The sequence below is a fragment of the Crocodylus siamensis genome, chromosome 11 (genome assembly GCF_052110815.1).
Source record: "Crocodylus siamensis isolate JL-2025a chromosome 11, ASM5211081v1, whole genome shotgun sequence".
NCBI classification, from domain to species: Eukaryota; Metazoa; Chordata; order Crocodylia; family Crocodylidae; genus Crocodylus; species Crocodylus siamensis.
Genome location: NC_143405.1, coordinates 18,332,111 through 18,347,819, shown reverse-complemented (window position 1 = coordinate 18,347,819; position 15,709 = coordinate 18,332,111). Strand labels below are relative to the sequence as shown.

Sequence of the window (15,709 nt, the reverse complement as noted above, 5' to 3'; positions counted from 1 at the left end):
ATTTGGCTGTTTCAAAGACAACCAGAGCTCCGCTATTTCCATTAGCATGGGCTACGAGGCTTTCCACATCAAATCTTTCCCTGCACATACTCAGGAGATAACCAGGTGCTTGTGATGCCAGCATGGAAGTCTTGTGATCATTGTAATTGTTTGTCTTCAGGTTGTTTCATCTTTATTTTAGTATTGCAAGAAGCTCACCTGTTAGTGGGAGGCAGGATAAAAAGCTTGTTGATGCAAGGGTTACCATATGAGAAGCATCCTCAGTTCCTTGTCTCTGTCTTCCAGGGCTGTTCTAGCATACAAGAATGAGTGAAACAGCACTATCAGGTAGCCATACATTTCTGAAACTCTTTTATTTGCTGAAAATGAGGGTTAAATCTTCTCCATACATTTCACAGTTCAGTCGTTGCTTTTCCAAAATCAAGTTCTCAAGATCTGTCATCTCAGGTGGCCAGGGGCCCAGAGCAGCAGTGGTCCTTTTGTTCAGTGTAAATGCTTTGATACAGCTGGAAAAATATAGGCAGAAAAGTCTAACTTGGAAGGAAAAAAGGAAACCTGAATCTCCTGAAATCTTTTTCTTTTGTAGCTGGGGTGATAGATGGCTCCTTTTTGCTTCTTAAAACAGTGGGGTTTGTGCGGATTCCCATTTGCTGTTTTGCCTTCAGAGCTGAGTTTGAGATTCTGGATCCAAAATGCTTTAAACCTCACTTTTGATGCTAAATTGTATTAATATGTTTGCTGGCTTTTTACACTTATTTAGTGGACCCAGTTTTGCCCTCATCTAAAACCTTCCCAGTTTCACAGCAGACCGTGGGGTTATACACAATCCCCATCAGAGCACAGTGATGTCACTCGGCTGAGGATCTTGCACTCAGCGAGTAAAGTAATGCACTTGATGCAAGAAGTTGAAGACAAGGGCATGGTGTGTCTTCTTTTACAGAAACATTATCATTTAAAAGGTCACAAAGAGACAGAAACTTCCCTTTAAAGTGATTCTTTACTGTTGGGTCAGAAAAGCACTCATCATGTTCTTTGATATTTTAAAACTGTCTTATGCCAGGGAAGTCCTCTGGAGTGTAAGCATCTTTTTTTTAAAAGGTAAACATCCAAACTCCATTAACTATGTTGAGTAGTATTTTTATCCTGGTTCTAGATCAGACTTATAAATGTTATTCATGTAATTATGCCAGTATCATTCACTCTCTCTCCAGTGATTCAAATGGGACCAAAGCTGTGTTGGTCTCTGCACTAGGTAAAATGGAAAAAAGAAATTTCGTTCGCCAGATGGAAGCGAGAAAAAGCAAAAAGGACAGAACTGTGATTCCTTGTCTTCTAAGGAAGGTGTTGAAGTAAACTGACCCAAACTGGAGGGATGGGAGATCAGATAGGTCAAAGGGAATGGTAATAAGAGCCTTAACCCTCTAGATCAGAGGTTTCCAAACTTTTTCTTATTGCATCCCCACTTCTAGAATTACCAGCTGCCCACATGCCACAACAATACATTTTATATTTTAAAATATATGCATATCCGCCAAGATGTGCATATCCCCAGGGGTATGTGTACCACAGTTTGGGACCCCTGCTGTAGGTGAACTGTTCAGATCCCATGCATGTTGACATTTAAGCAATGTCTGAATACTGGTAGATAGAAAGGTGGTTAGAAAATTTGCTAGATGATTGAACTCAATGGGTAGTTATCAACAGCTTGATGTCTAGTTGGCAGCTGGTATCAAATGGAGTGCCCCAGCGGTGGTTTTTATCAATATCTTCATTACCAATCTGGAAGATGGGATGGAGTGCACCCTCAGCAAGTCTGCAGATGACACTAAGCTGGGGGAGTAGTACATATGCTGAAGGGTAGGGCTAGGATTCAGAGTGACCTAGACAATTTGGAGGATTGGGCCAAAAGAAATCTCATGAGGTTCAACAAGAACAAGTGCAAAGTCCTGCACTTAGGTTGAAACACTCCCATGCACTGCTACAGGCTGGGGACCAACTGGATAAGTAGCAGCTCTGTAGAAAAGGACCTGGGGGTTACAGTGAACTAATAAGCTGGATATGAGCCAGCAGTTGCCTTTGTTGCCAAGCATACAACAGAGTGAGGCACCTAGCTTTCCACTGTGTTCAGTTGCCTTTAACTCTGCAGACTGGTTAGCTACACACTCATTTTTGCCTGGGTCAGCTTGGGGGTGCCTTGAACACAAATCTAGAGCAAGACTCAAACAAACTTGCCCTTCTGGCTCCTCTGTGAGATACCTGAACTGTCCTGTCATTACCCATAACTCAGTAGTTACTTGAGAGAGTTGCCATTCAAATCAGTAGCAATAATTCCTAAGTAAGGACAGAGCAATAATGGCATGGAAAGTGTAGGGTGTTAAAGTTTATTATTTGTTCTGTGGACATAGTTGTAATCCAGATCATAACCAATGTATTTGCAAACTGCTAACTGGTGGGTTACTTCCAGAAACTCCTGGGAAACTCTTAGTAATCAGAAGGTAGTAATCAATGGCTCAATGTCTAGTTGGCAGCTGGTATCAAGTGAAGTGCCCCAGGGGTCAGTCCTGGGGCCGGCTTTGGTCAATGTCTTCATCAATGACTTGGAAGATGGCATACAGTGCACCCTCAGCAAGTTTGCAGATGACACCAAGCTGGGGGGAGTAGTAGATACGTTGGAGGGTAGGGCTAGGATTCAGACTGACTTAGACAAATTGGAGTATTGGGCCAAAAGAAATCTCATGAGGTTCAACAAGGGCAAGTGGAGAGCCCTGCACTTCGGCTAGAACAATCCCGTGCACCAGTACAGGCCGGGGACTGACTGGCTGGGCAGCAGCTCTGTGGAAAAGGACCTGGGGGTCACAGTGGACAATAAGCTGAATATGGGAACACTGAATGGCATCTTGGGCTACATTGGTAGGTGTGTTACCAGCAGGTCAAGGGAAGTGATTATTCCCCTCTATTCAGCATTGGTGAGGCCACATCTGGAGTACTGTGTCCAGTTTTGGGTTCCCCACTGAATACAGGATGTGGACAAGTTGGAGACAGTCTAGTGAAGGGCAACAAAAATGGTGAGGGGGCTCATCACTGATATGAGGAGAGGCTGAGGACACTGGACTCATTTAGTCTGAAGAAGAGAAGACTGAGAGGGATTTGATAGCAGCCTTTAACTACCTGAAGTGGGGTTTGAAAGAGGATGGAGCTGGACTGTTCTCAGTGGTGGGAGATGACAGAACAAGGAGCACTGGTCTCAAGTTGCAGCAAGGGAATTTTAGGTTGGATATTAGGAAAAACTTTTTCACTAGGAGGGTTGTGAAGCATTTGAATGGGTTACCTAAACAGGCGGTGCAACCTCCATCCTTGGAGGTTTTTAAGGCCTGGCTCGACAAAGCCTTGGCTGGATTGATCTAATTGGGGATGGTGCTGCTTTGATCAGGGGGTTGGACTAGATGACCTCCTGAGGTCACTTCCAACCCTGATTCTGTGATTCTGTGACAGTTTCTATCTGATGTTTGGTCAGAAGACTGTCAATCCTAGTTGCCTTGCATCATGCCGTTAAATACCTCAGTGTTCCCATACAGCCAGTTTTCCTACCACAGTATAGCCCAGTGGTTGAGATTCTGTAGGGCAAATGCTTATCAAAAGATGAAAGGGAAAGGTAGAACAGGAGTGGTTAACGCATCAATTTTCATCATTCCAATCCGCCCCGAGGGAGAGGGAGAGGAGGGCACAGTGCCGGCTTTCCTGAGTTGCCTTGCCCTGGGGCTGGCTTTGTTGTTGATGGAGCAGCTGCTGGTTGTGGGAGTGGTGTTATGAGTGACATGGAAATGAAATGAAACTGAGGAGCAGAAACTATGAAGAGGATTTACCAATGGTCTGCTTCAGGTGACTCGTTGAAGGCAGTTCCTCTGACTATGGCTTCTCTGCAATATATATCTTCAATTAATGGTTTATCATCTCCTGTATCGGCTGTTACTCCCTCCCTTCAAAGAGACAACCTGCAAGCTCAGCCCTTGGTTATAACCAAGCCAAAGCCACCGCTGTGTTTCTGCAACTGGCAGCTGAACCTAGATCATGGGAGCAGAGGGAGAATGCAGGGGTGATCACAGTTGCAAGATGACCTCTCTAAGGGATTTCCCCTGAGCCCTTGCACAAAGCCATAGGAAGGAGAGATCCAAAGCACAGACTTAGCCTTCTTGGAATAAATGAAGTTCCTTTTCAAGGCAAACACTGACCCCATTTAGCAGATGGATGCATGACTAACTTGCTGATTACTTTTTTAGAACTTCCTTTTGTGGACTAAGACTTTCAGTTGTGAAAGGATTCAGTTGTTAACAAATTAAATTGTTTCTCCCAAGGTGCTAAGTACTTGGTAGCAAGAGAAATAATTAGTTTCTCCTTACTTGAAAGAGAGTGGGGAGGCAAATAGACCTATACAATATTTCTTTGTGAAAGCTCCTGGCTATTTACAAGTAAAACCACATTTTAATAAGGGGTAAGTAAGAGAAGTAGGAAAGAATGTTTTTCTACTTTCGTAGCTCTCCAAACATCTGCTTATCCTTCCCTCCCTCCATTCCTCAATTACAGCGTTAACAGATTCTCATCACACGTGACCAGTTAGCAATAGAAATGTTTCCACCAGATTTTTAACTCCACGATGATTACAGGTTTTGGGTTGACTCCTACTTGAGGCCAATTCTGTTCTCATTTTCCACTAATGGAAATCCAGAGTAACTTAACAGAATTTAGTGTTGCTATGGCTAAGAGCAGAATGTGACCCTGTCTACATAGGTAGTTATTTATGTCTTTTGAGGTGATGCCTGGTGGGCACTCCTGTTCTCCAGTGATGGATGGTGCACGAACTTAAGGCAAATAGAATCAGAGGCCATGGAAAGGCCTACAGTTTAGACCTTAGTATTTATTTTGATGCCACTTGTCATGACACCACCATTATCAACAGAGTTTAGAAATTCATGTTTACTTAACAAGAACCACAGACTTGCATGCAAAACACAAAATCAGGCCCTATCGGCACAATGCAAAATCCACATATTATACCACATATAATTTGATACTCTAATGATATGGTATTTAATCCATGAAAGCACAGGTTTTTGTGAGGGCAGGGTGTCCATATTAGTATTCTATGGTATGTATATCACTGTTTCTTTGGTCTCGTGTCTGGGATGATAGCATAGTGTCTGCATAGGGGTTCATGAGTTTAACAAGGAGAGATGCATACTTAGCACTGACCTAATCCTTTTGCACAAGTTGCAGTGCACTGACCTGATCCTTTTGCACAAGTTGCACTGTACATAATGCTTGCCAAAGCTGTGAAGCCTGCAAGGTCTGTGAGTCAGGTAGTAGAAGCTGGAGTTGGTTGGACGCATGGCAGTTTGCCTAAAGTATGTCTGTCCTGAATCACTACTGGAGGGAGGTGGGACGGGAGAAGAATTGAGTTACTTCAGAGCAAAAGCTCCCTTCTTTCATGTCCTGCTGAGTTTTTAGGTGTGAAGAATGTCAGGAGCAACTGTGGTGTCTGGGAACTTGTAATGTACTGGTTCATGCATGTTGTCATATCCCACTAGCAGCTGAACCTGGTGACAAAGGAGCCTGATGTTGAGTAACAGCTAACAGAGCTATTCATTTGAATCCAGGATGAGGGATTTGTTTTTGGTGATGGCGGTGCTGTGCATATTGCTACACTCTTACATTTCCAGCTCCTCATTATAGCTACTAGTAGTTGTCAAACAGCTAAGCTTTCCACATAACATGGCTTGAAATGATAACAAAAAGGCATTATTCTGAGGGCCACTGTAGGGCTGTTGGAGTAGTTAGATGGCTTTTCAGCAAACCCTTCCCAGTGAAGTCAATGAAGGAGCAACCATGACTGCAGATCAACTCTAATATCCAGAGAGCAGTCCCTCTGAGGCTTCAAGTCACAAGTGAAATGAGCTGGATGGGTCACGGCCTGAACTTTCCTGCCCTGCAAAGCTCTTCATCCCATAGCCCTGAGCTGCATGGCTGAATCATCACCCAGAAGTGTATTCATCGAACCAGTGTCCTGAGGATGTTTTATACAAAACCCATTGAGCAGGGTAATGAGCTAAGGGCACATATTGCCCTTAACTATTCTGCTGAGTCCCCTAAAATGTAGCTCAGGGTTTGGTGTTCAATCCTGGATGTAAACAAAATGGGAAGAGCAACCTTGAGCAGTATGAGCAGGATTCATTCTTGCTTCCCAGATTCACAAGGTCCTAATACAAGAGCCCCATGGCCAACCATGGAATGGGCACACCTTGGAAGTACTCTCCTCCCAACCAGTATGGACAGCCCATCACCAGCACAAGAGATGTTCCTCCCAGTCCATTGGAACAGCCCAGCTGGTAGAAAGGAAAAGGGGCTGAATGTGGGGTGGGTGTGCGGGCTTACAGGATTCCATGGAGCAGTCTCTATTGCAAATGCCCTGTGGCAGATCTTTGCCCTTAAATGATTCCCTTCATCCAGGTGTTCGCTGGCAGCCAGTTGCAGGGCATCTGAGCTTTGAAATCTTTTATAGATACTTCTTAATCATGGATCAGTAGCTAAAAAAAATATTTTTCATTAAACATCTAATGAAGCAAAGCTTTAGGTTGTTTTCTTTTGTATCTATGCTGGATGTTAATAACTGCTAATGCTTCTTTTTCTTTGAAACAAGCAGCAGCTAGAGGATTCATTAAAAAAAGTAATTGGCAGCGAAGGAATTAGGTCTGTGAATGCATCTTGTATCCCTAAGAAAACACAACATGATTAAAAGAAAAATTGGGGGTGGGGGGCAGGGAGAAAGGGGCTTAGCATATGGGTGGAAGCAGCTGTTGGGTCTGTGCATAGAGTAACCATGGAAATACCGAGATTCCCTGATTTTTCATACACTTTACATGACTATGTTCACTGGAAGATGATTGTCCCTGAATGCCCCACACTTGGCCTCTCCTTCCCTTGCTGTCCCCAGATGACCCAGGCACAGGGTTACTCCAGAGTCACCCCTGCCCCACTCCAAATGTGGGCTGTGACTATGTGGGGTGCCAGGTTCAGCAGGGGACAGTGGCGGTGATATGCAGGTGCCTCCTTCCAATGCCTGCTCCAGGATGCCTGTGGGAGATGCTGGTGGGGGGGAAGGCAGGGAGCAGAGGCTGGAAGAGAGAAGCTGCATGCTGCCACTGCTGCCCCTGGCTGAGCGTGGAGCCCTGCACAGCTGGTCCTTGCTGTGTGGAGCTGAAGGGGGCAGGAGTGGCTCTGGACCCGACACTGTCCTCGGGTCAGCTGGGGATAGCAGCAATGGTGTTGGCAGGGACCAGGTCCTCCACTTGGTGCACCTGCTCCCTACCTGGCTCTCCGGTATTCTCTGCCAATGTGGGGGCTCCTTTCACCCTTTCCCCTCCCCCCTCCATGGTCTAAGGGGCAGAGTAGCACACTGTCCTTAGGGAAATCCTGCATCTGTCCATAGGTGAACATGACTGGCAAATGTTGCTAAGGACTGCGGACTGGTGGCATCAGATAGAGCAGGCCTCCTCTCTCCCATCTGTGGGTTGGCTCCTTTTTCCATTTGTTGTTCATATAGCAAACTGGCAGTAAATCAGTCCCAAATCTACAATGCTTCCCCCTATTTTTTCATTGTTTTTTGAAAACATATATAGAGAACAAGTCAGTGTGTGAAGAACACCCAAGCATCCCACTTCTGCCATTCAGGGGACATAAACCCCACTGATAGGGGTATCCACGTATGTGCAGCTGACCTCAGCAACCTCTCTTTACTTGAAACTGTCAGAAACAAGGTGCATTGTTGCTATGCTGGAGCGGAGTGAGGAGTGTGTGTACATACTTGCATGCTGTTCCTCAGAATATCCTTCCAGCTATGATGTCTTGCCAGTGGCCATTGCTGGGGTCTGATCTCTGGGAGTGGATTGAAAGGGCAATGGGTATGTGTTCAGCTGCATAGAGGTAGTCTTAGAGAGATTCACTCTATTCTCTTGCTTCCCTTTCTATGCTGGCAAAGGGATCTGCTTCTCCAGATCTTCTCCTGAATCTGTTTCTGTGCCTGAGGTAAACCACGATTCTACACAATAAATACGAGTGTGCCCTCTGTTTCAGATCACCTGTTAGCGGACTCGTATATCGGACAGGAGGACTCCCCTGAGATGCAGCAGGCAGCTCAGAACAAGCGCAGACTCTCTGTCATCTCTGATGGCAAGTTTGAGAGGAGCTTCTCTGAGGAGCGGGCTGAGAAGATCCCAAGCGAGGGGCCAAAGCCACGCGTGTACACAATCTCCGGCGAGAGGCCGATGCTGTCGGACCATGAGAATGACAGCATGGAACTGGTGGTGATGAAGGGCACCGGGCAAGAGGAGTGCCACCATGGCCAGCCCCTGCAGAGCGCTTGCAGCTCTCACAACATCAGCAGGCATTGCAAAGGTTGGGCAGGAAGTCGGCAGGGCTCCAAGGAATGCCCCAGCTGTGCTCGGTTGGCAGCCTCCTCCCAGCACTCCTTTGACCTGGAGCAACATCAGTCCAACGAGACAGGGTGGCGTAGGAAAAAGCTGGAGAGGATGTATAGTGTTGATCGTGTGTCTGGTAAGTGAGCAAGGGTACTTTGTGTTCAAAGGGCGCTAAAGTTCCTACTGGCAGGGGCCACTAATGGACAACACACATCTCCTGGCTTGAGAAATGAATCTGCAGGGAATAGGCTCTTGTCTGGAGGACTTGGTATTTCCCAGGAAGTGCCTCACTAGTCTGTTGTACCTGCATTCTGTTGAAAGATAGTAGGCAGAGATTAGGCTTAGAATAAGTCGGGAGTCTGTTTGGCTGCAAGAGCTAATGTCCCAAAATAGACCACTCACAGCATTATATGGTCCTTATGTAGCTGAGAGGAGTCCCAGTGTTGGCTCCACTCCCACTTACCAACAGCACAGTAACAGATTCCACCAAGGTCCTTAAGGAAGCCCATGGCATAACCACATAAATGCTGTGTGGCAGTGTTATAAAGACGCTATACAATCCTATAACATAATGCTGGCACGAGTGGAATAAAACAATTCAGTCTCGCTTTACAAAGTGATACTGTTCTACAGATACTATATAGAGCAATATGCCATTTCACTACTTCTTTGATCTGTGGTCCATTTTCTTTAATGGCACAAGTGTCTTCAGGGAAAGTAACTTTACAATTTCCTCATTTGAGGCTGAGAAATACCTGATTTCTTTAGAATCATCAAACTTGTCATGTCAATTCATATATCATGTGTATTACATATGATGCAATACAGGCACCTCTATCTTCTTACCTCTATAGTCCATGCTATTAAGTTGATGCCTCACTGGCTGTAAAAGCTGTGACTTAATTAACTTGACTTTTTTTTAATAAAATACAAAAGGCTTTAAGAGCCAGTTGTGAAACTAGCTATAAGAGGAATTGGGTCGTGTTTTCAACAAAAGATCAAATATGCCACAAAGCTTCTGGAGTTGTTTGTTCCCTGGATCACAGCAATATCTCTGTTTGTAGTGTGTTATGAATTTTAGACTAGGAGCCATATTTACAATATGGTCTAGCTAAAATTAGGCACTTAAGTCCATATATAAACTATTCTAATGAAAAGTGTCCTGATTTTCAAAGGTGCAGAACAGGTCCCAACATACCTTTCCAAACTGAAGCATTTGTATTTGGGTACCTCTCTGATGCATTTCAGTGTTTCACCTTAGACAACCAGACATGAACATTTTGCTATAGTATATTATTCTGGTTTCTTCAGTACAAAAAATGAGAGAGATTTTTGGCTTTCTTTCAGACGTGTGTCTGACTTATTATTGTCTTGCATGTAATGACAGAGTGGAAAGGTTTGTGTGAAAACACAAAAACACTACAGGCTGGTATTGTCACGATGGGACCCCAAACTGTCTGTGTGATTCAGTCATGTTGGGATAGTACCCCGAGTGCTTTTCTGATAAATGGCAGCCGCAAGAACTTTGAGTTAGGAAGGTAAAGTTTTAACTTCCAACATTTTATTCGTGTTTTCATATCCTTTTTTTTTAACAGCAAAGTAAATGCACTTCATGCTAATGGAGCTTGCACAGATTAAGTGAAACAAAACCACGAGCAAGGGCCTTAAAATTGTAGATGGCACAATTCCACATCTAGGATTTAACATCACTGGCCAAGAAAACACCAAGGCAAACAAATGCCAGAATAGGAGGATTTCAGTCTCCATTTCTACCTTCTCAGGGCAAGGTGCCTGAGCTTTTTGATGCATACTTGCAGCTAGGTAATTATTCATGAGGGCAAGTTGCCTTTACTAAATGAAGGTTGCCCTTCTGAAAACGTACCTCCAAGGATGAGAAAGTGGAAGTAGACTAATTACTCAGAAGCACTGAGTATTGGGCCTGACTCTGCAAATATTTGTGCTAATAGTCCGTACTCATGTGACAGAGCCCTGTGAAAGTCAGTCATATTCACGCTGAGAAGTAATGATAATTGTGTGAGGAAGGGATTGCAGGATCTGGTGCATTCTCATTAAAAGGAGCAATTTACACCTGCTGATGTAAACTGCCTCATTATTGCTCATGGATCCTTTAGTTTATTGAAAGCAAGCTGACTCCTGACATTTCTTGCGCTGTCTTACTGCTGTCAGATAAAGATCAAAATCATTCATCCGTGCCATCTTCTACAATGTAATGACCTACTCATGTCCTCTATAGATAAGAGTCCCGTGACCAGTCACGCAACATGAAGTGCATGTCACCCTGTGCCCTTGTGTTAGACAGCTGCCAGCTGACCTATGAGATTCCTAGAACCCCTCGTCTTATAGGAGAAAGATTCTTAATTGGCAATGTAATGCGCTTCTCAGATCAAATCCCTTTAAGCATACCAGCACCATGTTCTTTATGTTTCTCTAGCCTACTGTAATTTCACAGTGGTGCCCTAGTGCTACTGCCTAGGGAAAACCAATGAAAAAGAGCAGATATGCAGTCGATTGCAACAATTATTTCATGGCGAGTCATTCACTCACGGTGAGAAAAAAAAACTATCGGAACCTCTGGAATAGCAATGCAAAAAATACATCCCCTCATTTCCCCTAAGTCTCCCCTGCAGCGCTGCTTGTGTCCTTCAGTGTATGGATTCCAAGTACAAATTTTTGTGGCAGGATCGTCCTGCTCACTCCCAGTGCGGTTAAACATAATCTAATCTGGGGTCTTACACTGAGCTCATCTCCATGGTATCTGCACACCATTCCAAGCTGTTGTCCCCTGTGCAGCTGCTGACATCATGCTATAGCCACCTGCTAGTTGACATAAAGTAAAAGAAATGTTGAGACATTTTAGGCAATGTGGCTGGCTAATGTACAGAACATCCATGCTCTAGAAGTGTCCTGCACGTGCCAAATGCAACTGCATCACCACTGAAATAGTTCCCTAGGCATGTGATCTTCACCCCTCTTGCATCAGACATTAGCAACAGCAGGCGCAGCTCTAGGCATTTAGTAGGGGTTGATGACTAGTTGAATCCTTCATCTGCCATTATATGCTTCCGAGTGATCATTAGTCTCCAGGAGAAGCCCTGTGCTATGGTTGTTTTTTTGTTTAGACATTTCATATAACAGATATTTACAGAAAAGAGGAGCAAGCCCCTACACTCCCTGCATCGCATGGATTATAAGAATGCCTCGGGAGAACGTTTATGCTTATTAAACCAAGGCTTACCATACTGTATGAGCTCTGGAGGTTGAAATGGGTTTGGTTTTTACCAGGCAGGTATGTCAGATGCTTCCATGCTGCTCTGGTGCCTCAGTCCTGAGGCGTAGTATTGTAGCTGTAGTGATGCTGGAAACATGAGAGGAGCAGGGTTTATCTCTTATTGGACAAATTTGATAGTTGGGAGAAATGTTGGACAAGTTTTTGTGCACAAAATGCACTTCCTCAGGCCTAGAAAAGAAGCAGATACAATCTCAGGTAAATTATCAAACAAGTCAGGCATCACCCCTGGCTTACAGGGACCACTCCGTGGGGTGAGCATAAAACCACCTGCTTTCTATATCCACGCTATTCACTGAAGTCTTGTCAGGTGGTGTTGACTGTTGCTCATAATTTTCCTGTCATGAATTTGAACCAGCGACCTAGAATTGAACATCTCCAATGCTCATCGTCAATCAGTCCTCTGTAGTATCTATCCCTAAGACAGGGGTGGCCACTGGCCAACCTGTGGCTCTGGAGCCACATGCAGCTCTTCTGAAGTGAATATGCATCCCCTTGAATCTTTGCACAAGCACATGGTGACCAGCTTCCATAGCTGTCATGTCATGTCATGTGCTGGTGCAAATATTCAGGGAGATGAATATTAACTTCTGAAGAGCCCCATGAGGCTCCAGAGCCTCAGGTTGGCTGCCCCTGCAACCTAGGAGATCTTTTCATGGTATAAAACAGAACTCAGATCTCCCTTTCCCCCAGTGGATTGCTAAGGGTCCAAGGCTTTCCAGTTGAGATCCACCGCTGATGATCTGTGTTTCATTTGCTAATCATTTCCTGTTTGCAGATGTAATTGCATTGTAATAAGGACTAGGCACTAGGTATGTTTGAAAACAACTTTATACTTAAAAAGAGATTTCCGAAAAGTTTCTACGCCCAGGTCTTGATGTATTTAATTTACTGAGAAAGGGAAATCAATTATCATGGCTTTCTAATTAATTTTTCATGGAATACTGATGTATGTAGACTGATGAAAAGCACAGTTTGCATCCACATTTTTCATGCTTGCAATGAACTGGCATGACTAGATTGGTACCTCATCTGCAGTCTAGCTCCTTAATGATCTATATGGTTGCTAGATGGCTATCTATTTGTGCTTGCAGAGCAGATGACAAGATGTCTGATTATTAGTGGTCACACCCATAATGAATTGCAGGGGCATTCAAAATGCATGAGCAGTTTTTGTGGCCACATATGGTAATTATGCTCGTGAAGATGAAAGTTGGGTTGATTGTTCTTGATAGCAGCACAGTCATGACAATGTTGGTAGATGAAGCTAATGTTCTTGAAACACTAATTTGTGAAGTAAGATATAGGAGCAATAATGTCTGGCAAGGTTGCTATACAAGGTATTCATGGAATTTGGGATGGACAGAGTTGAAGACCCAGTGTCCTCAACGCCTGAGGCTCTAGCTTCATGCTACCAATATAAATGTTTTCTTACCCAGTGGCTGATGATTTTTTACTGGAGAGGTTACAGTAGGGAGTCCCTGTTAGGATATAAACCAATCTGTTTAGGACTAATACACCCGGGGGGGGGGCGGGTTCTGAGCCTTATAATCCATCAGTGTTTGGAATTTCATCCCAGCAGTCCTGCCCCCCACAGATCACAGATCGCTCTCTCATATCCCTAATGCTGATAATTTTTCCCCCTAACTTTCCTGTCTCAAAATATCCTTCTCTCAGATGGCACTGTCTCTTTCCAGGCTAGTAATATATAAGGCAGACACACCTGAAAAGATCTAGCACAGTCCATGGCCATGTGTATAGTTCAAACACAGCTGGTCTTCCATCTTACAGAAAGTGCAAGGTAACAGATGTTGATGTTGAAAAAATGAGTAAGTGGAGAAAGCTGAAGTGGGTGATTCTTTCCTATGAATGGACAGAAACTCACTGCCTCCAAATGGGGTTTGACTGTTGAGGATGGGTGCTACGAGAGTGGCTGTCTTGGTAAGATGTCACCATCACCAGCTAGAATCATCTGATCTCTGTTTCTGTCTGCTGAATGCTCAGGTTTTGCTCTTTCTCCTTCCAGATGATGTCCCCATACGGACCTGGTTCCCCAAGGAGAACCTTTTCAGTTTTCAAACTGCTACTACAACTATGCAAGCGTAAGTGAAACTTCTGCTGCAGTCCCCACCACTTCGTATGCTTAGTGTGTGGTCCATACACGATTGCATCTTAGGGTTTCAAAGTCTTTGGCAATCAAGCTTCGTGGTATGGGGTTGAGGGCAGTTCTGGTCCTTAACTCCTTCATTTGCTTAATTGCCTCATTTTCTCATTCACTGATTCAGACTCATTCTTCACTCATTCATTTGTCCTTGCTGATTCAGACTCATTCATTCCCTCTCTTTATTAACCTCTTTCTTGATCAGCTCTCTGACTCCTTTTGTGCTTTGTCTGTTGGGCACGGTGTCTTGGCTTGTAGGTATGTGATTTCTTCTACAGGAATCTCAGCCAGGCACTTTTGCTTTGCTTCTGTCGTAGCTGCCACTTCAGGTGAGGCATGAAACCAGGAAAGTTGTACTCCCATCACTGTTGTAGAAGGCTCTGTGCCCCATGTCCTCAGCCTGGATCTTGAAGTTGAAAGAGAAAGACAGACTAAAATGCTCAGAGAAGAACGGTTGCATCTGAATTAGGAACAGCCTCATTTCCTTTCACCTGCACCATGACTCAGATACCCTGGGAGGAAACTATTCCCAGGGGCCTGTATAGAGTGGGAATGTCTCATTTTGAGGCCTTAGTCCACTTGATGCAAAGCATTTTCTTGCCTGCTTAATGAAATCCCTGAAAAGTTTCCTACTGGATCTAAATAACAACCATCTTCTCAAACTAATGATTTGTGATGGGAGGGAAACTGAGGGAGCACCTTCCCCAATCTAATGTGTTTTCCCTTCCATCTTACTCTGTCCTGCTCCCTTCCCCTCGGCACAGACCTTCCCTGTCTCTGCTGTCACCCTCTTCCCTGCTTCTCCTTACTGCTCCCTACCCAACCCGACCTTCTTCTCCCTCTTGTCGCCCTCCCTGATCCTTCCTATGCCTCTGTACTGAAGGGTGGGGGCAGCTCTGAAAAGAAGCCAAAAGTTTTTCCTGGATTAACCCTGAAGCCAAATCAAAAATATAAGAGTGCTGCTCTTTCATGGCAAGAATGGCACAGGAGAAGCTAGTTGCAGAGAAGTGGGGGAGGTCTGTATCGGAGAACAGCTTGCATCCACCACCTCAGCTAGCAGTCAGCATCACCTGGCCACACATGAACCTCTGCAGGGGAAGCATGTCCTCAATGGAGCCATTTAACTAGAACTGTCCATGCATTCACAGCACAACATGTTGGCCAGGCTCATGCTGAGGGGAGTAGTGTGAACACACTGAGGGCATCTGCATCCTCTGTCTGTCTCCTTGCTATGTTGCTCTCCTTATATACCCCATTTGCCCTCTTCCTCCTTAGCGAACCCTTCTTACAGATAAGAAGGCAGTGTGTGACACTCATTGGTGCCACCTGCCATCACATGTGGCTTCCAAAGACAGGCTGGCACTGTAAATAATAACTTAGATAGCCTGCCAGCCGGGCAGAGAGATCTATGTAAAGAGCTAGGTGAAATGTCTTAAAGGATGATTCAATACAGTTTTGTTTTGCTGTGAGAGAGAGCTGTTGGGAGCAAACCTGAGTGTGTTTCGCAGATTTAATTTACTAAACCAAAAGCCCACAAAACAGCCAGGCATTCCCTCTACCTCTGGCCTCAGGGAGTGCCCTCTGCTGTTCTCTACATTTTGTCACCCTTGTCACGTGAAGGATTTATCGCCGGGCCATATTCCAGGCATGGATATGGGATTAGACCTGTTGAAAATCAAAATAGACTCCTACAAATGGAGCAGCTAGAGTCTGGATGTTAGCCAGCTTGGTGTGAGGAATGCTGTCTTTGGGAGACTTTCTGTGGAAAGTCCG

General features: G+C 44.7%; 1 protein-coding gene across 3 annotated transcripts in view; it reads left to right on the top strand.

The window, feature by feature from the left end:
- The window catches only part of NSMF (NMDA receptor synaptonuclear signaling and neuronal migration factor), a 68,158-nt gene that overhangs the window by 20,737 nt on the left and 31,712 nt on the right, over positions 1-15,709 (top strand). For all 3 annotated transcript variants that reach the window (XM_090021824.1, XM_090021823.1, XM_090021826.1), the window contains 2 exons: positions 8,125-8,604; positions 13,802-13,877. In XM_090021824.1, the coding sequence (XP_089877950.1) occupies positions 8,125-8,604; positions 13,802-13,877 (556 nt within the window). The remainder of the gene's footprint in view (positions 1-8,124; positions 8,605-13,801; positions 13,878-15,709) is intronic.